The sequence below is a fragment of the Podarcis erhardii genome (genome assembly GCF_964252035.2).
Source record: "Podarcis erhardii genome assembly, chromosome: 16".
NCBI lineage: Eukaryota > Metazoa > Chordata > Lepidosauria > Squamata > Lacertidae > Podarcis > Podarcis erhardii.
Window position 1 is genome coordinate 3,032,097 of NC_138514.1, and position 27,518 is coordinate 3,059,614.

At 43.0% G+C, this 27,518-nt stretch overlaps 1 protein-coding gene across 1 annotated transcript; it reads right to left on the reverse strand.

Moving 5' to 3' along the window:
• Positions 1-40: 40 nt before the first annotated feature.
• Positions 41-26,687, reverse strand: LOC309331609 (tumor necrosis factor receptor superfamily member 10B-like). Its single transcript, XM_081843933.1, has 10 exons — positions 26,514-26,687; positions 20,243-20,366; positions 17,162-17,293; positions 14,064-14,178; positions 12,420-12,526; positions 12,031-12,126; positions 10,477-10,517; positions 9,194-9,361; positions 7,717-7,780; positions 41-5,627 (listed from the first exon to the last, which is right to left on the reverse strand). Exons 1-10 carry the CDS (start codon positions 26,610-26,612, stop codon positions 5,335-5,337), a joined length of 1,239 nt encoding a protein of 412 aa, XP_081700059.1. The 5' UTR covers positions 26,613-26,687; the 3' UTR covers positions 41-5,334.
• Between the last annotated feature and the right edge of the window lie 831 nt (positions 26,688-27,518).

A 27,518-nucleotide genomic window follows, 5' to 3' on the forward strand; every position in this document is an offset into this window, starting at 1 on the left:
TACCTTGAGAATATGTGTACAGACTGCAAGGCAATGTATACCATTTTAAAAAATTGTTTAATTGCTTTGTACAGCTCCAGTCTGGACATTTTACATAGCTTCATAAACAAGGTAAAAAGCTTCTGCCAAGTTGTTTTTGACTTTCAACAGTAAGAAATGGCAAGGACAAAGCAAAGCACTAAAAGTTATTTTATATATTCACATATCAAACTTGGCTTTTTCAATCTGTAGTATCAAAAGAATAAAATCACTAAAAACAGAACACCTGAATATAAAGACATTAATATACCATATCTAGAAATAAATACAAACTTCAAGTAATTTTTGCCAAACAGGCTACATAATTTATCAAGCATATTCTGCTTGTTCCACTAACCCATAGGTAAGTATGGCATAGTGTTGCATTTGGAACAGCCAAACCCAGGTCAAAGGACTCACCTGTTCATTAAAGCTTAACCGGTCTCTGTGTCTCTGCCTTACCCAAGTTGGGTGGATAAGATGGGTCACGCACGTGCACATGTCTGAACTGCTGGAAGCATGCCAGTTTCCAGTCTGTGCATGCTTAAGCCACACTCAGCAAAGTGGCTATATACCAAACACTTTCAAATGCTTCTGCAATGATGTACCTTCTTCCCCTTAATACATGTTTCTCCAAAACAGTGCTATGTGCAAAAGAACCACAGCACACTTCTGCACAGATGCTTTCTGCATATTTGCCACAATTCACTCCTTCCCATCAGCTTCTGCAGTCAGGTAGTTCAAACAGGCCAAGGGACTATGCTAATCCCACTTACCTAAGAACAGGTGGCATTAAATGCAGTAGGATCTACAGTACTTAAGAGTATTTTTCCTTAGCCATTTGTCCAAAAATATGGAGGCACTGCACACAGAAATCTCAGCAGCAAGAGAGCATTCAACAAGATAAGCTACCTTCCTTCATGAATTTGTCTAATCTCACTGTAAAGCCCGAGGGCAAGGATAGCCTTGTCTTTAAGTGTCTGTACAGCACTTGGAAAAAGCATTAAACAATACTCAAAGCCAGCAGCATGTCCTTGTGCAAGCAAATTCCATCAACATGATGTACAAAGGTATTTTTGCTTGATGGTCAAAGTTCTACTATACAGGAGCGGGAAGGGAAGAATCTCATTCCACTTTTTGCACATCATCTATTTTGTTTTTCACAAAATTTATATACCGCCTGCTTGTAATAAAACCTCAAAGTAGTTTACAAAATGTATAGGGACAATCGTTAATCATGCGCCTCTTTTGTCATCTGGCCCGAAATTAAAAAGCAGCTGACATTTCAGTCTTTTGTTGTAGGGAAGGTTCTCAGATTCTATCATTTCTGTACCCCAACCATTCCAGTCTGTGACACCCTCTTTGAGACTTGGAAACCTGGAACAATCTACTGCTGAAGAGATCTAGCACCTAGAGTGGTGCAACAATCAATCCCTCTTCCCAGGAAACTGAGAATTGCAGCTCTAACAACTCTCAGCACCCTTATAGTTTCCAGGATTCTTTTGGGGAAGCTATGACTGTTTAAAGTGTATAATACTGCAGAAGGAGCCAGTCACCATACCTTCATAGTAACTGGCACAGATCATTACTGCGCCATTTTGGACCAATTAAGAGTTAATGCGTAACTAGTTCCTTACTTCCTTCCAGGAGCAAGTAAGTTCATTTTGCGCACACACACACACACACACACACACACACACACACACACACCTCTCAAAACAATAACCTGCAAAAAGCAGGTTAGGCAGAGGTTACAACACTAATACATCACACTAGCTCTCCAGTGTGTCAAGATAGCAAGGCAAAGTGAGAGAACGGAAAACTAAAAAATGAGGTATCATAGTGTTCAACCTACTATAAAAAACAGACATTGACTTACCATGAAGGAAAACTACATATTGAGTAGCTGTAACACATACAGGGTTCTGCCTTATTCATAACTTTCTATAGCTGGAAGCAGGTAGGGGTGAGAAAGCAGACGGGCAGAGCCCCCAGGAACAGAATCAACATCCTGGTCTGGGGAGAACCTGTTGCTTTCCAGATGTGGTTGGTGGACTCCAGCTGCCATCAGCCCTAGCCAGCATGGTCAGTGATCAGGGATTCTGGGAATTATAGTCCAACACCATCTGGAGGTCAAAGGTGTCCCGCCCCTTTTCTAAATAGTTGTTCACATGTGAGTGGACCGATTATGGCATGTTGACTCATGAAGTATAATACATTTTATTAGTTAATAGCCACAGGCCTTGGCAAACCTCACATCCATTCATGCCACAAATCAATAATTTACAAACGAAAACTCTGTGGCAGCATTCACAAATAAAAACCACAGTCATTGTATTTACTGCACACATAACTTGTTCAAAATCATTAACAAAACACATGCCTGATTTTCTCAGCAGCTGTGACCAATAATGCCACATCAATAATGCAGCATTTGATTATCTCATTATAGCTGTTAATAGATAGCCAGTTTTGTGGTGTGCAAATCTGGATAAAGTTTAATAGCTTCCCCCCCCCCACCCGCACGGGAAGTTGTGGGGTCCACCTGATAGAGGTAAGATTGAGAACATTAGAAACCCTGGGTTTTTTGCATGGCTGTAATGTTTCCTTTTATAGATAAGACAAGTTGTGTCCACTTTTTCTCTGGGGCCCTGCCCATCACTAGAAAGTGACTCCCAGGTTAGCCATGAAGGCATGCAGCCCATGGACTGAAAAAGGCTCCCTGCGCTACTCTAAGATTCCAGCTGGACAATGAGCTGCAAAGGTGCAGCACCCAGTGCAGGTGACTGCAAGAATGACCACAGGAGGAACTTCAGGTCCAGGAAAGGAACCTGTCCTCCTAACGTAAACAACAACAACAACAACAACAAAAACAGCCACACAAATGTTTGACACACAACAAACATTTCAAAAGTATAAATATATTAACAATTTACCCAAAAATGCTTCACACCTTGTACAGGGACTGTGTCTGCACAAAGGCACTATTTAACACAAACCATTGTTACGTAGTAAACTGGAAGCAGAAAAATCATTTGATACCAAACAAAAGAGGTTCCTGGATACCTCCAAAGTGTATAAAAAACAATGGCTTCTAAAAAGACTAGCTTGCCTTATTGGTAAGGCTGAGTGCAGATTGTGATTCCTATGGACTTCCAGGAAAGTCTTGAACTAAAGTACTGGTTACAGAATCCAATTTCCTGAGGCTTTCAAGAACGTTTCTTGTTTGAATGCTTGAATCTGCTTGAATGTGGAGCCAGAAGTGGTGGTCTCAGAAGCCACAGGGATTGCTAAATAAGGCCCCATCTTCACTGTACATTTAAAGCAGTATCATACCACTTTAAAGAGTCATGGCTTCCCCTAAGAATCCTGGGAACTGTAGTTTGCTAAGGGTGCTATTCCCCTCACAAAGATACAATTCCTGGGAACAGAGAATGAATGTTAAACCACTCTGAGTACTGTAGCTGTGGGCAGAATAGGGCTCACCTAACAGTTCTCAGCATCCTTAACAAACTATAGGTCCCAGGATTCTGTGTGGGAAGTCATGGCTGGTTGAAGTGGTATGATACAATTTTAAATGTATAGTGCAGATGAGGCATTGATGCAATGTGTTGAGGCGACATAAGGTTGTATTCAACTAGGTCCTAAACCCATTGAAATTAATGAATCTCAGTTAGCCATACCCATTAATTTCAATAGGTCTTCTCTAAGTGGGACGAGCAATGGATATCACCCATAGATTATTGTCCTCTCCCATGAGTAGCAAAACCAACTTTCTGGGGGGAAGCAGAATAACTCTGCATAAGCTTCAGTGTACTGTAGCCTACTTCATCAGATGAACCATGAATTATAGTCCACAGAGCCGTAAGCTATAACATTTGTTAGCTTTTAATGCACCACAAGACATATTTTTGCTGCAACAGCTACCCCTTTGGAAAATGTTTGTGGAAGTACTCAATCTGCATAACAGAAATCAGAATTCTGTGCCCAGAAAAGCTGGATTCTGCGATTTGCTAAATGTTTATACCGGGGCTGGCATTGTTTCAAGATGGAGAATTGTTCATATTCTTGGGGGTAAAGTCTTTCAGACATGTAGCAATGAGATTTGATGGCAAACAACATTTTACATCCACACCTCCTGAAGACATTGGTCAAAGTAGACTTTAGCAGCACCAGAAACCCCCCCCCCCCCCGATTCACAGCAAATACAAAAGGCATACTGGGTACCCATTTTATAATAAAAAGAAATGGGAGCCACAATGTTCATTGAAAAGGCTCAGTTTGGCAGGATGTTTTACACTGCAGCCTGTGCACCAAGTGAGATAACAATGAGGTTTGCTGGCAAGCACCTGGATCCATGAGCTTGTCAACACCCATGATCATCAACAAGAGCAATTCATCCCTTGTCACTCTCTAAAAACACACACACACACTTTCCCCTCAGGTGGAAACACTGCATGGCTGACGAAGTAGGGGAGCAGCAAAGGCAGCCTCATGCTGGTCTTCAGACTTCTACCTAGGCAGTTCTCTTTCCACAAGGGCCAACATTGATGCCGAAATCCGGCATTGCCTGAGCTCTGCGAGTGCGGCTTTCTCCCAGCTGAATGCAGAGTGTTTGAGGACCAGGACATTGGCAAGAAAACCAAAATGCTTGTTTACAAAGCTACTGTACTTCCAACTTTACTGTATACTTGTGAAACATGGACCACTTATAAACGCCATCTCCGACTCCTCGAAAGGTTCCATCGACGGTGTCTCCGAAAATTTTTACACATCCCTTGGGAAGACAGGCAAACCACTATCAGTGTACTGGAAGAAACAAAGATCATGAGTGTCAAAGCAATGAGTCATCAACATCAGCTTTGTTGGACTGGTCATGTTGTGTGGATGCCTGATCGTCTTCCAAAGCAACTACTCTATTCCAAACTTAAAAATGGAAAGCGTAATGCTGGTGGGTCAACCAAAGAGGTTTAAAGACTGTCTCAAGGCAAATCTAAAAAATGTAGTATAAACACTGACAACTGGGAAACACTGGCCTGTGAGTGCTCCCGTTGGAGAACAGCCTTTACCAAAGGTGTCCTGGGCTTTGAAGACACTTGAACTCAGGAGACAAGGGAGAAACGTGCTAAGAGGAAGGCACGCTTGGCAAATCCACACCATGATCAACTCCCACCCAGAGTCTTTTCACAAGTAAACTGTATATAGCTTTAAAGAAGAATAACACTCTCCTCCAGGCTCAAAACCCTAAGCCAACTGTTTTTAGAGAGGCTTCACAAGAACAGCTTGCAAGGAAGAAGCTTCGCATGACTATCGAAGTCACTCTTCAAGGACATACAGGCCCTGGGTAATCAGGGCAGCTCTTATTTTATCCTCAATGCCTTTGAGGTCCATGTTACAGAGCGCCTCCAGCAAAGAGCCCAAAGACGCCCCCTTCCCATTCATGTCGTGCCAGGTCCGTAGCATCTGGAACTGCTGCTCTTTCATATCTCCGACATGCATCAAAGCAATAGCATCCATATCGTTATCCAGCAACCCGAGGGCCCTCATGAATCTCTTCCAGTCCCTCAAGGGAACCTCTTTAATAAAGATGTCAAAAGACAGGCGCAAAGCTGGAAGGAAAGGAGAAAAATTAGGAGCTTTGCGTCTGCAGGAATTAGACAAAAGAAAGAATGCTATGGCACCAAGCTCAAAGTTTAGTTTCCCTGTGGGCTTCTCCTTTAAGGTAACAATGAAATAAAAACACAAGTTGCTTAACCCTTATTAGTTCTGTGAAGGTAAATTGGAAATGTGCATGTAATGACTTGTGAATTTCAGAAGATGAATTGGAAGCTAGCATCATCACCATCACTTATTAGTCAAAAGCGACTCAATGCACCTTATGGGGGGACATTAGAATCAATGATAAAAGGAGTAAACTACAAACAACTTTACTGTGTGTGTGCACGCGCGTGCATGCACACACAGATCCAACTGAGCCCACATGATGAGCAGAAGAGAAGGCCACTTAAATACCCTCCAAATTAAGGTCCAAAAGATTGGTTGCAAAAGAAAATTCACTGCATAGAATGTCCTGCACACTTTTCTTGCCCCAGCATAGTGGTACCACTAGCCTGGAACAATGTTCCCATTAAAATCATGTAAGCAGCCAAAGTCCTGATATCTTGCCACCTGCTGAAAATGTTAGTTCTGCCAAGCATTTATGGTGTTCTAGTGATTCTGCTGTGTGTGTGTGTTTTGGGGGTACAAACTTGTAACCCAATCCCCAATCCCTTGTCTTATTTTCAAAAATAGGGGAACTGTTTGGTCTCAATTCAGCTACTTTAGGTCTTTGTTTAAACTCCTAACATTCCTGGATGCTTAATTTCTATTTATAGCCTGACACGGCAGAATCAATTCTATGCCAAACTGACAAAGAACCATTTAGATGTTGTTCTCTGTCCCTGGGATCTTGTGCCAGTTATTCTCTGTCTATGGAAAGGGCTGCAGCTGCCTGGTGAAGCAGATGTTTTGCATGCAGATGTTCCCAGGTTTACTCCCTGGCATCCTCAGGTAGGGCTGGGATGGAAGTGCCTGGATCTCTGGAGAGATGCTGCTGGCCGCTGTAGTTTAGGGGTTGCCAACATGGTGCCCTCTAGATGTTGTTGAACTCCAGTTCTCATCAGCCCCAGCTAGTATTGCCAATGGACAGAGATGAAGGGAGTTGTAGTCCACCGACATGTGGAAGATACCATGCAGGCTGTTAGACAGATCAATGGTTTGAGACAGCTATTGTTGGCATCCATCTACCTTGAGAGACAATGGACTGCTCCTCCAGGGGTGAAGTCAAACCACTGTTAACAGCACCAAAGTGACCTTCTAGGGGCACAAGCCTGGGCCATTTGTATGGAAGTCCTGGGCTGCCCAGAAAACAAGACCTTCTGGGCCTTGCTAATGTGGTCCAAAGGAAAGCAGAGCAAGACATTTGGCAGCAGCTTGGCTGGAAGGAGACATACAAGGCGCCATCCAACTGCTTTAGGGACTTCACTCTGGATTTTGTAGGGTTTAATGCTTAGCCTTCTCTTCTCCCCAAGATCTCCCACAAGGCAGCAGAGGTTTAGGATCAGAATTTTCCTTCTCCTAAATGGACTACCTTCCCAGGTTGACAAGCCCCATCTGCCCTTCACTTCCCTCTACAGCAGAAACCGCCTTCTTGACTGTTGGGCCCACTATTGGTCTCGTCCGCTCAATCCGCTGGAGCCTGTCTTCACATGCAGGGGACGTTCCTAACTCACAGAAGGTTGGAGACCCAGCAGCTACCCTCACCTGGTTTAGCCAGCCAGTCGAGGTCGTTCCCAGGGTGCGGCAGCTGCCACATGCTGACAGCTTCTAGGAGCCACAGGTGAGAGCCGAGTGCAAGGAGGGAACTTGGCATAACGTAAATCAGTAGCACTGGTTCCCACTATTCCCAGTTATTCAAGCACTCATATTTCTTTCTTCCTGCACTGAAAATGCTATCTGAACTAAGGAAGTTATATTTAGGGTGGTATTCAACCATGTTTTACTCAGAGTAGGCTCAATGAAATTAATGAACCTGATTGAGTTAGGTCGATTAACTTCAGTGGGTCTGAATGTGCCTATTGGTCCAAAAAAGCTTGGAGACCCCTGATTTAGCAATATATTTTAAATGACTGTGCAGGCTAAGAATGTAAAGACATTTACCAGTCATTTGATCCTTCCCATTTGCAGGAACCAGATTCCTTCTCTGCTCTGTAGAGACCTGAACCTGCAATGGGTCAGAACAGAAACAAACCACATGTATTACTAAAATGAATGATGGAAGAGTACTGAAAGGATATTCCAGCTCTAGGTAAAGTTAGAGAATATTCTGTTCAGCTGCTGGCTGATAGGCAAGAGATATCCACCAGCCTCTTTGCAGTCTGAATTAGCACTCTGCACCAGCCTCCTTTGTTCCAAGGAGCTTTAGAGGCATCCCAAGACAGGTAATGTTAGAAGTGCAACAGCAGAGATCATTCTGGGTACAACTTCAGGGTTAATTCTGTTATCAGTAAGTAAGCAAGCTGGGGGTTTTTTGCTTAGCAACCAAGTAGCGTGGCAAGATGCTTGCTGAGGTAGCACATGCACTGATTGGCTGATTAGTTCTGAGACAGATAGGTAGCCGTGTTGGTCTGCCATAGTCAAAACAAAACAAATTCCTTCCAGTAGCACCTTAAAGACCAACTAAGTCAGTTCTTAATACTACAACCAGACCTAACACGGACACTGGCACCAGAGCCTGCAATAAACCCAGATGCCAACTTTGCTGCCACATACACCCGGACAACACCATTACTGGCCCCAACAACATCACACATACCATCTCGGGACTATTTAATTGCTCATCGTCTAACATTGTGTATGCCATAAAATGCCAACAGTGTCCTTCAGCTCTCTATATTGGACAAACAGGCCAGACCTTACGCCAAAGAATAAACGGACATAAATCGGACATCAGGAATCACAAGACAGAGAAACCAGTAGGAGAACATTTCAATCTCCCAGGACATTCTATACAAGATCTCAAAGTAGCTGTTTTACTACAAAGGAATTTCAGAAATAGACTGGAAAGAGAAGCTGCTGAATTACAACTTATCACCAAACTCAAAACCATGGAAAAACCTGGTCTGAACAAAGACCTTGGATTCTTATCTCATTATACATGACAAAGCCATTTTTCACCTTTTCACCCCTTGCTTTTTCCTGTAAGACCTATTGCAGTCGTTAAGAGTCGTCAACAGGCTCATCACAGCTATCTGCCAATCACCCATTCCCACCACCCTTCTGAGTAATACCCCTCCCCACCTTCTCACTATATAGAAGGGTCTGGAAACTTCTGTTTCAGTGTATCTGAAGAAGTGTGCATGCACACGAAAGCTCATACCAAGAACTGACTTAGTTGGTCTTTAAGGTGCTACTGGAAGGAATTTGTTTAGTTCTGAGAGTGTAAGTTGGGTTGAATGTCTCTGCTCTGTACAAGGTCTGAAATAAGAAGTACCTCTGTTCCTTTCTCCTCAAATTATACCATTTTTGTTCATCTTTCCTCAATAAAGTGTTACCAGATTTGTCTTCTCTCTGAACTTTGAGTTATTTATGTGACTTGGCTAACAGGCAATACCTTGTGCTTTTTCATCCTGTTTACCTCCTCTGAAGAGCCAGTTGTTTGCAGAGGTGTGGTTTCAGACCCTCTTGCATTGGAACTGACACGTTCAAGTGAAGACGATTGGATCCTCTGATTAACCTGTACATCCCACAAGACCTCTACTTCCTGTGGTCTACGAGTACATTTTCGCCGCAGTCCTCGGAAAATCTTGGAATAAAACGCAATGCAATTTTAGCCCACCAAAATGTTACTTGCCTGTGCATGGGTAGATTTTGCCTTTTTTAAAAAAGATACCTAACCTACCACCTTTACAAGTCATATCTATCAGAATCCTATCCCACCAAGTTAAATGAAATTTATTATTATGTTTGCATAGGCTTTCAGTCTAATCTATCCCCATGGGCCAACGGGCCAGGGCTGACGGGAATTGGGAGTTCAGTCACAACTGAAGGGCCACAGATTTATCACCCTTGATTGTTCCACTACATGTCTTTACTATGGATCCAAAATATGAACTGCCCTGAGACCTGCAGGTATAGGGCAGTACCGGTATATATTTTCAATAAACAAATAAATAATTTTATAATTTTATAAGAAGGACTGCTGTGAATAGGAATGCCCCCTTCTAAAAAAGCAAGTTATATTTTGAGGAATGAGGCACTCCAACTTGATAGAAAACCAAGTGCTATTTCTACAATACACAAAGAAAAGTCACTAAATTTACACATGACCATTTAGTCTGGATACCCAATTTGGAGAGGAGGGATTCACACCCAGATTTTGACATTCTGCTATACTGAATAGATTTAATGGGTTAAAATCAAAATTATGCAACCCACTATATTCTGTGGGAGGAAATCTTTCTGGAATTTTGTGAGCTAGAAGTGGGACTTAGGTTCCCTGTTCTGCCTCTTTGAAAATGAAGTAATAGTAAAAAATAAAAACAATAAGGCCTTCCAACTGAGAAAGGAATCCTGATATTTTTGTGCAGTAATGCAATAGTGAAGTCACAATGTTATAACTAATATTGTGAAATAGGGGAAGGGGCATAGCTCTATGGTAGGGGACTTGGTTTGTATGCCAAAGGTCCCAAGTTCAACACCCAGATATCTCCAGGAAGATCCCACCCCAATACCCTAGAGAGCGGCTGCCAGTCAGTGTACACAATACTGAGCTAGGCAGAACAGAGGTCTAAACTTGGCATAAAAACAGCTTCCCATGTAACTTTTTAAAGATGTCATAATCTTGCAACCAAAAAATTAAATAAAAATCCACTTATCCCTAATGATTTTACCCTCTCTAAAGAAGGAAGCAGGCCTCACCTTGGAGTCCCACACACTTGTTACAGATCCTTTTCTGCTGTCTGTAAGAGAAAATAGGATGCCATTACTATTTATTTGGAAGCATTTATGTACTGCTTAATATTTTAGCAAGCTTCCATCTGTAGGGTCCTGACCCGACCTTGGCTTGCCCCGACGTTCATCCATTAAAATGACTAGCCAAGACCAGAAGTTTTCCCATCAGTTTCAGGCCTTACCTTTCAAAAGGGAAAACCCAGGACTACAGTGGCCAGACCTCCTGATTCCCTACACCACACACAATGGGGGAAGCATGTTAATCAGTGAGGCAGTGGTGAGATGCCAGCCACTGGCCACTTCCTGGCTGCCCTGGAACTGCTGATGGCAAGATGCATGAAGTCAAGGGCAGGCTTTGCACTTCTGTCAATGACCAACACAATAAGCACAACTTCACATTTCTCCCTTGGCAGGAGGATTATTACTGCAAATAAATCCTACCCAAACTCATGCCTTTCAAGTGTTTGTTGGGTTACAGCTCCCATTCTTCCTCACCAATGGCCATGTTAACTGGGGCAAATGGTTATTGTAGTCTATCCATCACCACTGTCATCAGGGTGTGGAGAAAAGACTTGATCTCTTGCCCTCTGTTTCACCTGAGCAAGTCAGGAATATCCAAATACTTCCCAAATACATGGGCATAGGATGAGTATTGTCTGCCAGCAACACTGAGAAAGGTGACTAGGTTCCAAGTCGAAGATCTTGCAGTTAGCCACCAAAAAACCTTCTTTGTGCCATGATCACCAAACCTGATGCCGCAGTGATATCAATAAGATAAAGGTGGAAGGAGGTCCAGGGGATTGTGGTGGGACACAAATGGGTGGGTGGGGGAGCAGAAAATAAGGTGTGTAAATCATACGAGCAACTTAAATTGGGCCTGGAAGAGAACAGGGAGACAGTAACATAATACTGGCATCAACAACTGTTATTGACCCTCAAGATAAAAAAGGTGAATTCCATAAATGCAAGATCAATTTGTTGTTTCCATGGCAACTTTTGTTCCTTTGATCCACATTAGTGGATTCTGAGCTATTCATAACTCCAACAGAAATAGTATTATCAGCATGTGGATAATCTCAACTTTGATGCAACAGAATCCCCCCCCCCCCAGCTATGTGTGCAGAAATCTCATGCACCCAAGCAATGGCTGGGTATGATTTTCAGTTGTTGGCAGGGCAGGCTTTATTGTCCCTTCTCTCCATTGCATGTCTAGAAAAGCAAATTGATGGGGTGGGGGGCAAAACCTGTAGAATTAGGCAGATATGGATTTAATTCAGATTGACTAGGTGAAGAATTCTAGTTCTTTTCAGTTTAGAGGAGACTCGGAAGCCCTCATCTTAGGACACAGAAAAAGGATTCTGTAGGATACTGAAGTTAAGCAGATGTGGACCATGTTGACAATCTGGATGGATGGCCACAAAATCCCTATTTAGCAGCACAATATACAATGCCCTGGTCTTTCTATGCTTTCCATGCCCATTTGCAACCTCACCCATAAAGGAGGCCAGAAAGATTTCTTACCTTTAGTACGGCACTTGCAGATTCCAACAGCAACAGCAACAACCAGAGCGACACAAGCCAGAATACCCAAAATCAAAAGTATATGTCCACTGGAACCTCAAGAGAAGAAAAACAGCAAGTTCCGTTACATATACAAAGTGATAATTTGGATTTTATGTGGGAAACCCAAAATAGCTGAAACAAGGACTATATACACTCAGTGGGAGGAAATAGGCAGAAAGCTAGTGGGAAAGATATGGAATGGGAAAGGGCTGCCTAGAAACCTGAACAATATTCTACACTAAAGTTTGGTTGCAAGTTCCGCTTGTTCTGTTTGAAAATCCTTGGCTAAACAGAATACTGCCTACTGCATTAACTCTGCACACACATACAGAATCTACTAGTCTTACCTGCTGCAGGAGTTTGAGAGGTTGCGTCAGCAGGACCTGGGGTCTTCACACACTGCATGTCACTTTCAGGGGTACAAGGCTGAGCCATCGTTTCTCCATCAGGACACCTGCCAGGCAAAAGAGGAAAACCAATGTAGATGGAACTAAACATTTTCTTGACTTAAAGGAAGCTGGAATTTCAGGTGCTTCCCTTTGAGATGGAAACAGTTTCAAAATAATCATGTGGGTGGACAAATTAGGGATGTTTTCATGCAGCAACCAAGAATCAAACTGAAACAGTCACTGGACTTTTGAATCTTGCAATAAGGTTGTCATTTGCTGTTATGATAGTTCTACTTTTTTGCACCCTGCTGCCTGGTGATGGGCAGCTCAATTTTAGCCCTGTAGGGGATGCATATTTAGGAAGGTGTACCTAATCTATGTCACCCTGGACAATTTAGGGAAGGAGGATAGGATATAAATAAATGTAAGGTAAAGGTAAAGGGACCCCTGACCATTAGGTCCAGTCGTGACAGACTCTGGGGTTGCGGCGCTCATCTCGCTTTACTGGCCGAGGGAGCCTGCGTACAGCTTCCGGGTCATGTGGCCAGCATGACTAAGCCACTTCTGGCGAACCAGAGCAGCACACAGAAATGCCGTTTACCTTCCTGCCTGAGCGGTACCTATCTATCTACTTGCACTCTGATGTGCTTTTGAACTGCTAGGTGGGCAGGAGCAGGGACCGAGCAACGGGAGCTCACCTCGTCACGGGGATTCGAACCGCTGACCTTCTGATCAGCAAGTCCTAAGCTCTGTGGTTTAACCCACAGCACCACCCGTGTCCCTAAAAAAATGTAGTAAATACATAATAAATAATAATCTGCCTTCAGTCATTGTTTAGCTCTCCCAGGACTGCATTATTTCAAAATGTGGATGAGGTAGTCTATATGTTTGGAATCATCCATAATGCCCTGTGATAGTATTATATAGTATTATATAATTATAGTCATGCCTTCATCTTGAAAGGCTAGGTTTCAGTATAAAAGGGACCCCTCCCTACCCGGCCCCCCAACGTGGGAGTAAAGAAAGGATTCAAGCAGGTAACTTCTAGCCTGCATCCTGAAGAGACAGTCTTAGGTACCATCATGCTCACAAATAAAATCTCAACTTATAGTACTGTTGTATAGATGTCTGCCCCTCAAGTAAGCCTATCTGTGTTTAAAGGAGCTTACTCCCAGGGAAGTGAGTACAGGATGGCAGCCTAAGCTTTGTTTTAGGGTTAGGAGGCATTTCTATGAAATAATTTATATGACAAAATGGGTCCCATGCAGTTTACAAGTATAAAATCCATACAATTAAAATCCATAAGTAAACAATCCTCTCAATGTATTAAAACATTCACAATTTAAAAATACAATAAAACTAGCCAGTTAAAAATGTAACAATTAAAAAAAAGTTCGAGCAAATTCTTGCCTGAACAGGCATGCTGCCAAGAGCCAAGAGCCAGGATGCCAATACTGATAGGGTCTTCCATATTTCAGCAGGGAGGTCATTCTACAATACTGGTACCACCAGTAAAAAAGTCAGCCCTTGTGCTGCCACAAGCTGATAATCAGGTTGTGCCAGGAGTAACTGGGTTCCATTTGCTTATCTTAATGCCTTTACCTGGTTGTGCATGTATGGCATGTTTCACATGGAAGGCTAGGGGAGCAGAAGGTGCCGCTCTTACAAGCACACTGGGTATCACTGGTTGTGGTGCATGGCTGTAGCACCACCTCATCTGGAAAGACAAGGGAACTCAAGTAAGTGGATCACCTTTTCTCCAGAACAAGGAATCCTCGGAGAATTGGTGAAATGTGCCAGATTGATTACAGCATCATAGTAGTTGCTTTGATGCAAGTGGAGCTATGCATGAAGTGAGATTTTTCAGTAACAACAAAAACACACTCAGCTTTAATAAAAGAAAAAGAAAAGCAAGCTTCCAGCAGGCATTATTACTGTGAAGAACCTTGAAAACATGTGGGAAGTATCTGGTGGATCTCAGAAATCTGCTCTGGAATTGTAATAAATTAAAGGCAAGATGGTTTATCAGCAAAGTATTCTAAAAAATTAACAAGACTTTTTGATACAACCGCTGAAGGATGTAATGAATGAAATATTAAATACAGGAAAAATACCAGATTCATGGAAAGAGGTGTATATAACATTACTTCCAAAACAAGACACAGACCTGCTCTCAGTTAAAAATTATATGCCGATTTCTCTGCTTAATAATGATTATAAATTATTTGCCAATATAATGGCAAATTGTTTGAAACTGGTGTTAAAGAGTTAATTCATCAAGATCAATCTCGCTTTCTTCCTGGCCGACAGATGAAGAATAATATAAGAAATGTAACTGATATAATAGAATATCTGGAGGTGAGGAATGAAAAGCAAGCAGCCTTGATGTTTGTGGATGCAGAGAAGGCCTTTGACAGCGTTGTCATGGACCTTTATGAAAAGAACTATGGAGATAATGAATTTTGGAAATTTATTTCTAAAGGGAATTGATGCAATTTATACAGACCAGAAGGCAATGTTGACAGTGAATAATGTAGTATCAGAAAAATGTAAAATTACAAAAGGGACAAGATTCCTGTCATCATTAATTTATTTTAGTATTAAAGAATCTGATGAACAAACAAAAGGTATAACAGTTGGGTGCAAAGCATACAAGCTAAAAGCATTTGCCAATGGCTTTGTATTGTGTGACAACCTGGAAAGAAATAAAGAAAAATATGGATGTTTGGGGAAGGATGAATTTATCACTATGGGGAAGAATTTCAGTAATGGAAATGTATTGCCAAGAATGCTATTCTTATTTCAAACAATACCCATAGTCAGAGGAGCGGGACACTACAAACAATAGCAAGAGATGTTTCCAGATTTATCTAGCAGGGGAAGAATCCAAGGATTAACTATAAATTATTAACAGGTGCTAAAGAAAGAAGCGTTTTTTCCCTGCCGGACTTGAAATTATATTATGAAGTGTCCTGTCTCTGCTGGCTGCGGGAGTGGATAACCTCAAAAAATACTGATTATCTTAGACCTTGAGGGTCATGATAATAAATTTGGTTGGCATGTATATTTATGGTATGAGAAGACCAAAGTGCATAAAGGGTTTCTGAATCACCTGGTAAGAAAATCAATTTATGATGTATGGGGAAAATATAAAAACCTGTTAGAGCAGAAGACACCATGGTGGCTTTCTCCATTGGAAGTGATATCCCTGAAAAAGACTAATGCAAAAAGTGAATGGGCAACCTATGGAAGTAGAACAACAATTGAAATTGAAAAGTTTTGAGGACATAAGACATTTAGTAACAGACTGGTTGCAATATCACCAGTTAAATAATGTGTTTAATATGGATAAGAAAAATGGATATAGTAAGGAAATTTCAAGGTTTGAAAACGATTTATTGGAAAATAATATGAAGTTACTTTCTAAAATGTCTAAGTTGCTGCTAGAGTGGCATATTAAGGAGGAAGAAGTTAAATCAGTAATGATACAATGGGCACAAGATATTGCACACAATATCAAATTTTCATCTTGTGAAAAGTTATGGAGGGATGACTTAAAATTTACAGTATTCTGTGTGTTGAAGGAGAATTATATGAAAATGATGTATCTGTGGTATTTAACACCTATAAAACTAGCTAAGATGTATAGAACTGCTTCAAAGGTATGTTGGAAACGTAAGGAGAAGGAAGGCACGTTCTACCACATGTGGTGGACGTGCAAGATAAAAGCATTCTGGAAAATTATATATAATGAGTTGAAAAAAATGTTTAAAACAACATCTGTGAAAAAACCAGCGGCTTTTTTACTAGGAATTTTAGGTGCAGAGATACCAAAGGAGCAGAGACTATTATTTATGTATGCAACGACAGCAGCGCACATACTACCGGGAAGATCAGAAACCAGGAAGAGAAGAACTTTAAGAAAGAATGGGGGAAATTTACATTGTACTTAAGAGAACACTGTAAACAATTAAAAACTTTGGCAGGATTGTAATGTACTAAAAACTGAGGTAAAATTGGATTATGTAAGAAAAACAGAAAACAAGTGAAGCAGTAGAAAAAGATTGAAAATGGTAACCATGAAAGGGGTGAAGGTGAATCAAAAGATACAGGGAATCCTAAATTATGGTGGTGTTGTTTATTGTTTGAATTTAGATTTGCAATGTAAAACTCAATAAAAAAAATTCTAAAACATAAATTATGAAGTACAGTGGTGCCCCGCAAGACGAACGCCTCGCAAGACGGAAAACCCGCTAGACGAAAGAGTTTTCCGTTTTGGAGGTGCTTCGCAAAACGAATTTCCTATGGGCTTGCTTCGCAAGACAAAAATGTCTTGCGAGTTCCTGCGGGGTTTTTTTCCTCCCCCCCCCCTTTTTCTAAGCCGCTATGCCGCTTATCCGCTAAGCCGCTAAACCGCTAATAGCGCTAAGCCGTCAATGGGCTTGCTTCGCAAGACGAAGAGACTCACGGAACGGATTCTTTTCGTCTTGCGAGGCACCACTGTACACATTACCACTGTCTAATGTAAACTGCCTGCAAGTTTCAATGAACTTGGTTCTGCAGTACCTACGTAGTAACTGCAGAGAAAATCCTTTCGCTCTCATGCGCAGCTCATAACCATTGGCTCAGCTGTGAACGCAATGCAAGGCTGTGCTCTGTCTCTAGGCCAAAAGAGCCCCCAAGCTGCCCCAACTCAGTACCTAGAGGTCTGCACTCTGTGCAGTGGAGGCATTTTTCAAAATCATTCAAGTATTTGGAAAATGTATTATTTTCACAGGGGTGGCAAACCCCTTCAGTTCCTGAACTCTTGCAATGTTGGAAGACAGAATGACCTGCAAAAGAAAAGAAAGAAATGTATTAGAAAAAGAGCATAGAAACCGTCTCACAGGCCAGGAACTGCTCACTGACTATTCAGTCTCTATGCACACAACAAATGCACACTGGGGTATGTGTGTTTTTGATTGTGTGCATAGGTGTTTGTGTGGTGAGAATGTTCACAGAACCATGGAACTGAATCTTAGAATTGTAGGGTTGGAAGGAATCCCAGGGATCATCTAGTCCAGCCCTGCAATGCAGGAAACTTTTATACAACTGTATATTGTATTTATAGCTTCAAATGTAAGTTGCTTGAAGACCTTGGTAACAAGCAACTACTGGTAAATATTACTAACTACTACTACTAATGTAGTACACATAATTTGTGAGCATGCCTGCAATAATATTTTAAGGCAGCACATCACTTCACCGAGGGGCCCCAAACATTTCTTTTCTTGAAGGCGGGTGGGAATGGCGACCCTCCAATATCCCCTTCTATCTCATCAAGTAAACTGGCAGCTTTCTCCGCAGCTTTTTATCCCTCAAAAACCAACTACAGTATGAGGGAGAATGGTAACCAACCTGCTCCAAGCCTATCAATTGTTTCAGTTCTTCAAATTTCTTTACTTGACCTCCTTCATCTATTCAAGGCTCTTATCTAGACAGCAAGCCAATTGGGCAAAAGTTTCACCAGGTTTCCTTTTAATCTCTTTAGAAGTTTTTCTGCACTATTCAGCAGTAAGCCCAACATGGGCTCTCGCCCTTTTCTCAAAGAGCAAATAATCTGAGGTGTCTTCATCCCTCATTTCTGAGCAAACCTCAAGGAGAATTCCACAAATCTCTGGGTGCAAATATGTTATTCTGGCTTCATCTGGAACCTTTAAATCATTACAAGTTCTCTCAAAACTAAATAAAGTCTCCACATCACCCCCTTTTTCATAACATGGAAATTTCTTTTGTTTCACTGAGGCAATTTCCTCACTTCTCTGTGGACTTGGTAAATCTGCTCTTAGTTGTATTTCTTTTATATTTTTATATATTTCTTTTTCTCTGACTGTATTTTGGCTAACTGAATCTGCTGTTCTGCTTGAAGTCTGTCTTTTCCCTTTTCTACTTCTATCTTGGCCATCTCAAGTCTTATTTTCATAAATTCTAACTACTGACTAGAACTTCCCTCAGAAGTCACTCCTTCTGATTTTGCTCTGTTCATGACTCTTGAGTTTTATAAGGGAATGCCATTTTCTGCCAGTAATTTTCCTTTATTCCTTCACAAAAATATAAAATACTTTATTGTATCCTTGTATTTTACTTGTGGGACTACTGTACTTAGTTATGAGTTTTAGTTTCAGATCCCACTGCAACCACCACTGTAGTGTGCCCACCCCACCCCCCTTTTTCTGGCTTTTTCGAAAAAAGTAAACTGTCACTTAGAAACTTTGGGAAGTTAAACAGAAAAAGGATTTATTTCACAATGAGAATAGGAAACAGAAATATTTCAGAGCTGGAAGTCTTCCAATAATCTTTCTCTGTGTGTAGATGTCACAGGCTTCTCAATCAGATGGTACATTTACAGCTTTAATTTTCTTCAGTTACTTCAACTTGCCCCAAGTGTTAGAGAGCGGAGGTTTCCAATAAGGTGAGGGTCCTGAAAGAGGCTGGTACTTTGTCCTTTGTCTTTCAGTTTCCCAGCCTTTAGAAATCTCACCCCTGAGGCTCCTCTGTTAGTCTATCAGAGCAGGGGAGCAGCACCTACTCCCTTTCTAACTGGTTTCGGATTATTCTCCTCTCACTAGATCTCTCTCCTTCCTCTTGAACTGGGATTTAAGTGGAGAATTCCTTCACTTCTCCTCTCCCAAAATTCAGCTTCCCAGTTCTCCTGTGTCTGTATACCTTCGAAAGCCATAGCCACTGTCTTTCAATCTAACCCCCAGCTCAGAGACTGCCTTCTCTGGCTCTAAATAGTTCCTCAGGGCAGATGTCACACAGAGTTTATACTGCTATCCAGTTTAATGCCAGCAACCAAAAATGTGGTGTCTCCACCCGCCTGAGTGAAGCTCCGGCTCAGCACAGAGCTACATCCCTCAGGTGGGATTCTGCCTGCGCTGCACCAACAAACTCTGCTTTGTCTGAACCTTCTGTCACAGAAACATTTACTCCTCACCTTTCCTTCCTGATGGAACCAAAGGCAAAGTACATAAGAAGCAGGTACACTGGGTTCCCACCCTGACCCTGACCAGACCTTAACTGGCTTTGGCTTGCTAGGTGGCGCATCACCTGAGGCCATTTCCCTGAAAATCAGAAATGGATCATGCAGGAAAAATAGTGGCAAGTTGTTTGTGGTATTTGTGGTCTTTTAAAAATTCTGTTATACTGGAAGTAGACACTAGTGAAGGAGGAATATCTGACATGACGTACCAGACTAGCCTCACTCAGAAGCAAGAGCAGAATGAGATTGAAGATTATTTTTTGGTCACAGAATGTATTTTAATTTTTGAACCAGAAGGAGGATCAAAAACCTCTGAGTCACTTCCTTAACTACAGTAGGTTGAATTCAGCGGCGACATTTTTCTCTCAAGTAGACCTATTTTTTCCAGCCCTCACTTATAGCTAAATGTGGATTCCAGGACTCCTAGACATGGTTTTCCTTCTGGATTATGAAGCTGGGTTATTTTTAAGTTCTAAACTGCTGTTACATGGACCTCCTAGCAGGTATAAGAGGACCTCACCTGCTCAGCTTCAGCAACATCAGGTGCTCCTAAGCTTTATGCATTTCTAAAAGCTAGTTAAAACAATCAGTATTTTTGCTTGTATATACTATATGAAAACTCCTTCTTACGCAGCTATTCATCAGTTACTCTGGCTAATGTTTTTCAGAGTCACAAAGATCAGGGGGTGAAAACCCAAATGGAGCCAAGTAGGCAGGCATGCAGGGCAGACTGAGTCAGATCAATTTGAGGATACAGTACCTGCAGGGCATTTCTTACAAATACGCCCTTTGTGTTCATAGAACTCATCATTCTGTTTCAAGGCGACAGATACGGCGTCTTCTGGGTTCTGTGTTGCACCAAGGCTTGTTGCCTTGGCTTCAAGCTGATAGCAAAGACAAGAGGGGACAGGAGTTACCTTAGACTGCCTCTGTCCTAAGACTTTCTGCTGAACTGGCAAAGTTTATGATCAATGCCGCCATGGTGTCCACACCTGTTAACACCCCAATTGGCCTGTGGTTTAGGAGGGGTGATGGGGACACTTTGAAAAATTGTTGCCATGCCTGGAATGTTTCAGAGTTCTACTCCCTCCAAGGAATGAATCTTACATCCAGACTTAGCTAACCAGACTCATTTTAACAGGAGTTCATAGATCTTCCAGCTGTTCTCAGTGCCAGATGTACAAATGTCCCCCAACTAGAAAGCAAAGGTCTTCACTGCTGCTGCTCTGGTCTCTGCTCACCCCTCCTCTCAGAGCTGCTTAAATGCATCAGACTATCTAGCACAGGACTATCTACACGGCAGTGGAGATCTGGGATTTCAGGAGGAAGTCCTTCCACCCCTACCTGGAGATACCAGAAATTTAAACTGGGACCTTTTACACATAAATGGGAAGAGTTTGGCTTTTCATTAACAATGCAGACATCAGTTCCTTTCTCTCCCCTACTGATTGGTGAATCCCAATCTTCTCTGTATTGCAAAAAAGTCAAGTCTTCTGTACTGAAAAACACACACACAGACAACCACCCACCCCACACTTTTCTGCACCAAAATTCCATTCTACCCCCCTTCGTGATTTTGCACCCTACCATTGGTGCCGGGCCTTTGGGGTGCCCCCCACCACCACACAGAAGCACCTGGCTTAGAAGCTGATCTGCCTGCCCCAGAGTACCAACCAGCCTCAAAAGTTGGGAGATTGAATCCAACATATTTCCTCCTCTCAACCTCCACCACCCTGCCCAGCATGGCCCCCCCTCCAGGCTCCTTACTTCAAAGATAAGCAGCGCAGCCCAAAGCACCCAGCTCGATGAGCCCTCTCTCAAGGGCACCTCAAACAGCGACCAAAAGCGCTTTCATTGCTTGCTGGCTGCCCCAAGCCCAGCTAAAGTCCACCCCCAGGGGCACCAGGTGGCTTAGCTCTGCAGCTGGGCTCTGGTGCTCTGGGGCCCCAGCAGCCTGCAGAAGGCAGCCATGCTCCAAGCAGCCCCAAGAGCTCAGCCTGTTCTGACTCTATAATGGCTAACACACACTTCTGGATTTTTTTTATATACTCATATTAAACATTTCCCCAAACACCCTCACTTTCTTGCAAGTCCACCACATGTGAAAAAAGATCCACCTACCTGTTTACACTTTCAGCAATTACAGTGGTACCTCAGGTTACGAACTTAATTTGTTCTGGAGGTCTGTTCTTAACCTGAAACTGTTCTTAACCTGAAGCACCACTTTAGCTAATGGGGCCTCTCGCCGTCGCCACATGATTTCTGTTCTTATCCTGAAGCAAAGTTCTTAACCCAAGGTACTATTTCTGAGTTAGCGGAGTCTGTAACCTGAAGCGTATGTAACCTGTGGTAAAACTGTATTAGGAACCTTCTTACACATTTTTGATAATTTGTTAGGTGTTAAGTACCATCTACGTATCATCCTCATATAGTTTTTTGTTTTTTGAAAAAGCATAGCAAGTGGGCAAAACAAACTTCTCATGGTAGAAGAAATTATGCAAGATCATTCCACACCCCTCCCCCACTGGCCACATTTTAGACAAATAAGAATAATACAGGAGCTATAGAGAAGTGTTCTCTCCACTGGTGCTGTAACCCTATCACCCCCCCCTCCAACTACTTTCTGAGGGTAAAGCATTACATCATCCTCTCCTTGTCTACACTTTTCAGAACTGCTTCTTTCAAACACTGATAAGCTGCTGCTGATTGCTCAGAATTGAACTCCACACACCCCTGTCAGCCTCCTTGTTCAGACAGCAGATAAGATATCCAAGAAGCTTATCTAAAAGTAGAAAACAAGCACAAATAGCAGAAAATAAAGCTCTGTCAAATGGACTAATGCTGAAAACCTAAACAAACTTGCTATGAGTAAGTCTGTGTACACACTTTAATGGCTTAAAATGCAGTGAGGTTCAAGTTGCATTTGTACATTGCTTTACACACCAGAGGGGGCAAGGATGTGTTCACCTGATGCACATTACCCATCTGGTTTCCCCACACTTGCAACACCCCCCATTGTTATCTGTGCATATGCAACAACCATGTCTCATGTCCATGCCTCAGCCTAACTGAATGTGGCTAAGTTTTCAAATTGAATGGATACCAATTTGAGGGGGAATGCATCAAACAGCAGTATTTGTTAAGAAACTACACAACAAATATAGATTGTGGCTAATGTCATGTATACATGTCTTCAAACACCCGCAATGGGACACCAGCTATGTTCAGTGGTGTTTATTACTGTTTTAAGAACATGCAAAACAGAAGTGCTAAATGCCAACCAGTTATCCCAGTGGCTTTGGATCTACCAGCTAGAATATTGCTTATTAATAAGCAATATTGGGGAGAATACTGGCTGGACAATGTTCCCTTAAACTGCACTAAGTAAAATACTTTAAAAAAAATAAATGCTAAAAATTTGAGGAAACTTTCTGAGGATGCTTCAGAAAGGAAGGTCATAACCTTGCCTTGATTTGATCTAGTATCTGTTTTGAAAAGTGCTTTGTCTGCCTAACCATCTGTTTGCTATAGGTTTGGCAGTCACTCAGAATATCTTCACCAAACTTAGCACAATGATTCCCAAGGTGGGGACTGTGGTTTTCACTGGTGTTGGGATGCCAGCCACCATATTATCACTTCATCAGCAACGCTGTTTTTAACTGAAAGGGGAACAACTTAACCAGCAGCAAACCGTACTGCCTAGAACCATTTCAGCTTAACCCTCCGATTCCTGCTGATTAGGTACAGCCACAATAGCCACAGAATCTGGTCTACTAACCATACATAAAAGCTTCTTCCTACAACAGTAATGTAGATAAGAACACCGCCTGTAAGAAAAGCCTTGCTGCATCTGGCCAAAGGCTCATCTAGGCCAGAAGCTGTCCCTCAAAGTGGCCAACCTGCTGCATGTGGAAAGTCAACATACAAGACCAAAACACAACAACTTTCTCTTCACTTGTGATTCTGAGAACTTATCCAGAGGTACACTGCCTCCAACAGATGAGGCAGAATAGGAAGGCCTGTGTTTCCATTAAGCCATAAGCATCAAAAGGTAACTGTTGGTCCATAGGAAAAACTCCAAAATACTCAGTTGGATAATGTCTATTAAAGGTAAAGGGACCTCTGACCATTAGGTCCAGTCGTGACCGACTCTGGGGTTGCGGTGCTCATCTCGCTTTATTGGCCGAGGGAGCCGGCATACAGCTTCTGGGTCATGTGGCCAGCATGACTAAGCCGCTTCTGGCAAACCAGAGCAGCGCACGGAAACGCCGTCTCCCTTCCCGCCAGAGCGGTACCTATTTATCTACTTGCACTTTGATGTGCTTTCAAACTGCTAGGTTGGCAGGAGAATATCTATTAGGAGCAACCAAAATGTCACAGAACTATGGCAACCTTTGAGTTTTCCAGAACGCTTAATCAGGCATTAAGTTGCTACACCAAGCAGGCAGAAAGGGGTGCAGGAAACCACAAAAACATACAGAAATTAGAAAGGATGTTGCAGTCATGAGGTCAGCTTATCCTTTAGGCTAATTTTCAGAAATAGGTAACGATCCTTGTTTAATTCCAAAATCCTAGGTGTTTAACTCAATACCTGTAATCCCTGTGAGAAAAGTATTCCCAGTGCAATTTTCATCTTGGAAGCAAGTCTGCAAGTTGATGTCCTCGCAGTAACAACCAGCCTAATATTTGTACATCCACATAAACCGCACCAATCTCTTGCCTGATGAAGACTTATTGAGCTCTCCAAAGTTTGCACAATTGTATGACATTTTGGTTAGAACTAATGAAGCTACTACCCAACTATACATTTTGGAACTTTTCCACTAGAAAAGTTAACTGCTTCTATTCACCAGTCTGTTTTATTTTTAATTCTAGAATTTATGCACCACATAGCTTACAACTATTAAAAAATGATGCCAATATCGCAAGATTATGATATTAGATTTAAAAATAAATAGAACAGCAAAGCAGTAAACACACTAACCTTTTAAAAGGCCCTAATGGGGGAAAAACATGTTGTATGTGATCCAAAACACAATGATTCACCTTCTATGAAGTTTTCAAATAGTGTCTTGAAAGGAAACCACATTTTAAAATGTATTACTAGAATGCAGCCTCTACATCTTTAATTCCAACCACTCTCACAAAACCTTCATCTTCTCCCTCAAAGAACTGTTTTAGCAGAAATAGAGCAAGAAATATAGAAGTTTATAAAATGTATTCTACAGTATTTCCATAATGAGGAAACATGAGACCAACTGTCTTAACTCAAAACTACCATCCTGAAAAAGCTTACACCAAAGTAGGCCCATCAGCTCATAAGTGCCTGTAAATAATTTCCTTTTATGCACCTCAGAACCAAAATTAAGGAAATCATTTGATAATTTAATTTTGCCAAAAGTCAGCAGGAAAATCCAGGATTAAACCCCACTGGCATTTGCTGCTGCTAAACTTATGCACCATAAATCTAGTGTTTCGTTCACTGTTATTTAAATAGGGCTGGCAAGTTGATGAATTAACTTTCTGCCAGCTTCACACCAGGCCAGCACAGCAAATGATAAAATAAACTATTATGTGGCAACCAAAACTGTGGGAAAAGGAGCGGTCACACGAAGTCACATCACTGTAAACCTGGATGCTGCCTATGCCCGCTTTACCTAGGAGAAAGCCCCAGCAAGTCCTTAGGACAGGCAAGAGCCTGGATGCTGCAACACTAAGTCTGGCTAGAAGTGCATGAATATTGCCAAGTATTGCATCAGAAATAGGTATGCACCGGCTGGGCTGCGCAAGGGGGCTGACTCCCCCAACAGGAGGGGAAGAGCAGCTTGGCCAAGATGGGAGGCCTTAACCCATCCGGAGTCCTTCCTCCGGGGGTTTCCAGTATTTCCAGAATCCAGCCTTCTCCCTCCCCCTTTTACATCCGTTATTTAAAAACCGGGTCTGGCTTCCAAGGGGTTGTTCATTCAAAGACCTAACTAGAGAATTTTCAAGGCAGTCAACACATCCTACTTGCCGCGCTTGGCCATCTTTGTCTCAACGTTTCTTGCGCGACCTAACCAGGTCTACTCGAGAGCAAGTCCCACCGAGTTCTCAATAGGGACTTTCACCTAAGCGCTGAGCTCTGCTAAGCAACGCAGCACCAAGCAGCAAAATCCTCGACGGTAAATCCCCCCGCCCCCAGCTTTAAGGCACCGAGACTTGCCTCTCGAGTAAACCCACGGAATACCGGCAGAAGGCAAAGAAGCGCAAAGGCACTTTTCTTGATTACCTGCGAATGCTATCAACTCGGGACAAAAATTCAGAAGCGGGACAAGGTACAGGCCTTTAAAAGAGGCCCAGAGAACACATGTTCCACGGGGCCCCTTTTTAAAGACTCACCCTGTGTATCTATGCCAAATTAAGCACCGATTTAAGTCTCCAGTGTGAACACTAAACTTTATTCACCCGCACACCAAGGGTCCAAATCTGCAACCCGCTCCGACTCCTGTTTCTAGAAAGACGCCCCCCCCCGGTGGCCAGTCCCGCTGCAAATTCCCCGATTTCCCTCGTCTGCTCCCCAAATGGAGAGGCGAGCAGACAGGACTTGCCCGGGCATGTTCTGGACGCAAAAAGGGACTTGCGGGAAGGCTTCCGAAGCGCGCGACTATCTGAACTGCTCGATTACGCGCCCCCCAAACTGCGAGAGGGGATGGGGCTGCCCCCCCTAGACAAGTGGGGGGGGGTTCATATCTAACCCCCCCCCACCCCGGACACCTTTCCCTCCAAGGCCAGGTTTCTTCTGCGAATCTTTCCCAGCCCCTCTTCCCGACTCGGCCCGGGCACGTCCGAGACGAAAGTGGGGCCCCACGCGCAGCCCGCCTTTCCGCGCACACGCCCCCCCACTCATCGGGGGCCACTTCTGTTCTGCAATCGCAAGCAGCGTCCGGAGAGCCACAGGGCGCATTTGAGGTCTCTTTGGCAAAGAGCTGAAGCTCTTCTCGCGCCGGAACCCAAAGAGGAGCTCCAGGGAGTCGGGGAAGTTCGCGACTCACCAGAACGCACAAAATCACCCAAAGCGCAAGAAGCCGCTTGGCTGCCATGGCAGATCTGTGGCGATGGCGGAGCTCGCTTTCCCAGGGACAGGAGCACATCCCGGGCGGGCAGAGAAGATCGCCCTAATGAAACGTCTGAGCGACAACGGGGACAAACTTGAGCCCAGCGCGACCCCTTCGCCGGCCAGAGACGCCCTGCCAGCCCGCCCCGCGCCGAGCGCACTTGAAGGGTCGCGAGGCGCCGCCCATCACCTGACGTCGCGTCAAGGCTCCCGGGGATTCCCCACGCAACGCTCCTTAGTCCGCACTGCTAAAGAGGGATTGCGTTCTCGCCCCGAAAGGTGCCAAAAGACTCCGTGGGGCTTTTTGCCGCAAAAACGAGTGAATTCATTTCCATTTGAGCTCTTTTTCTTTGTTTGCCATTTCACCAAATGGTCCCAGGATATCACCTACACACAAAATAGCACCTATCACAATTAAAATGAGTACAAAACATAGTTAAAGTCATAAACTGAAATCAAAAAGCAAAAGCAACCGCTATTCGGGGGGCGGGGACAGCACAGAACAAGGCAATTATTATTATTATTATTATTATTATTATTATTATTATTATTATTATTAATTTGTACCCCGCCCATCTGGCTGGGTTTCCCCAGCCACGCTGGGCAGCTTCTAACAAGGATTAAAAATACATCAAAATGTCACACGTTAAAAACTTCCTTGAACAGGACTGTCTTCAGGCAAGAGGATCCCCGCTCGGCTGAAGGCCTGAATAAAGTAGCAGTGCGTCTTGACTAACTGTGGCAAAGGATACAGTAGCACAAAGGAGAGGCACAGCCCTAGAAGTCACTTCTCCAGGTGCACAAACCTGTCGTGGGAAAAACAAAGGGACATGGGGCACCTGAGGACATAATGAGGTTGTGGTCCTTGCCCAGTTTTATTTGACTTACTGCTGAGTAGACATGGTTAGGACTGTGCTGCACATTTGTTAGTCTTTTGAAAAAT

Bases quoted from the DNA above. Each gene is read 5' to 3' on its own strand.
- LOC309331609 (XM_081843933.1), bottom strand. From the start codon at position 26,612: ATGTGCTCCTGTCCCTGGGAAAGCGAGCTCCGCCATCGCCACAGATCT. The intron at 12,527-14,063 runs GTAAAGGCATTA...TTTGCCTGGCAG, and splicing joins TGCCATACATGCACAACCAG to GTGTCCTGATGGAGAAACGA. The intron at 12,127-12,419 runs GTAAGACTAGTA...TCTTCTCTTGAG, and splicing joins CTCTCAAACTCCTGCAGCAG to GTTCCAGTGGACATATACTT.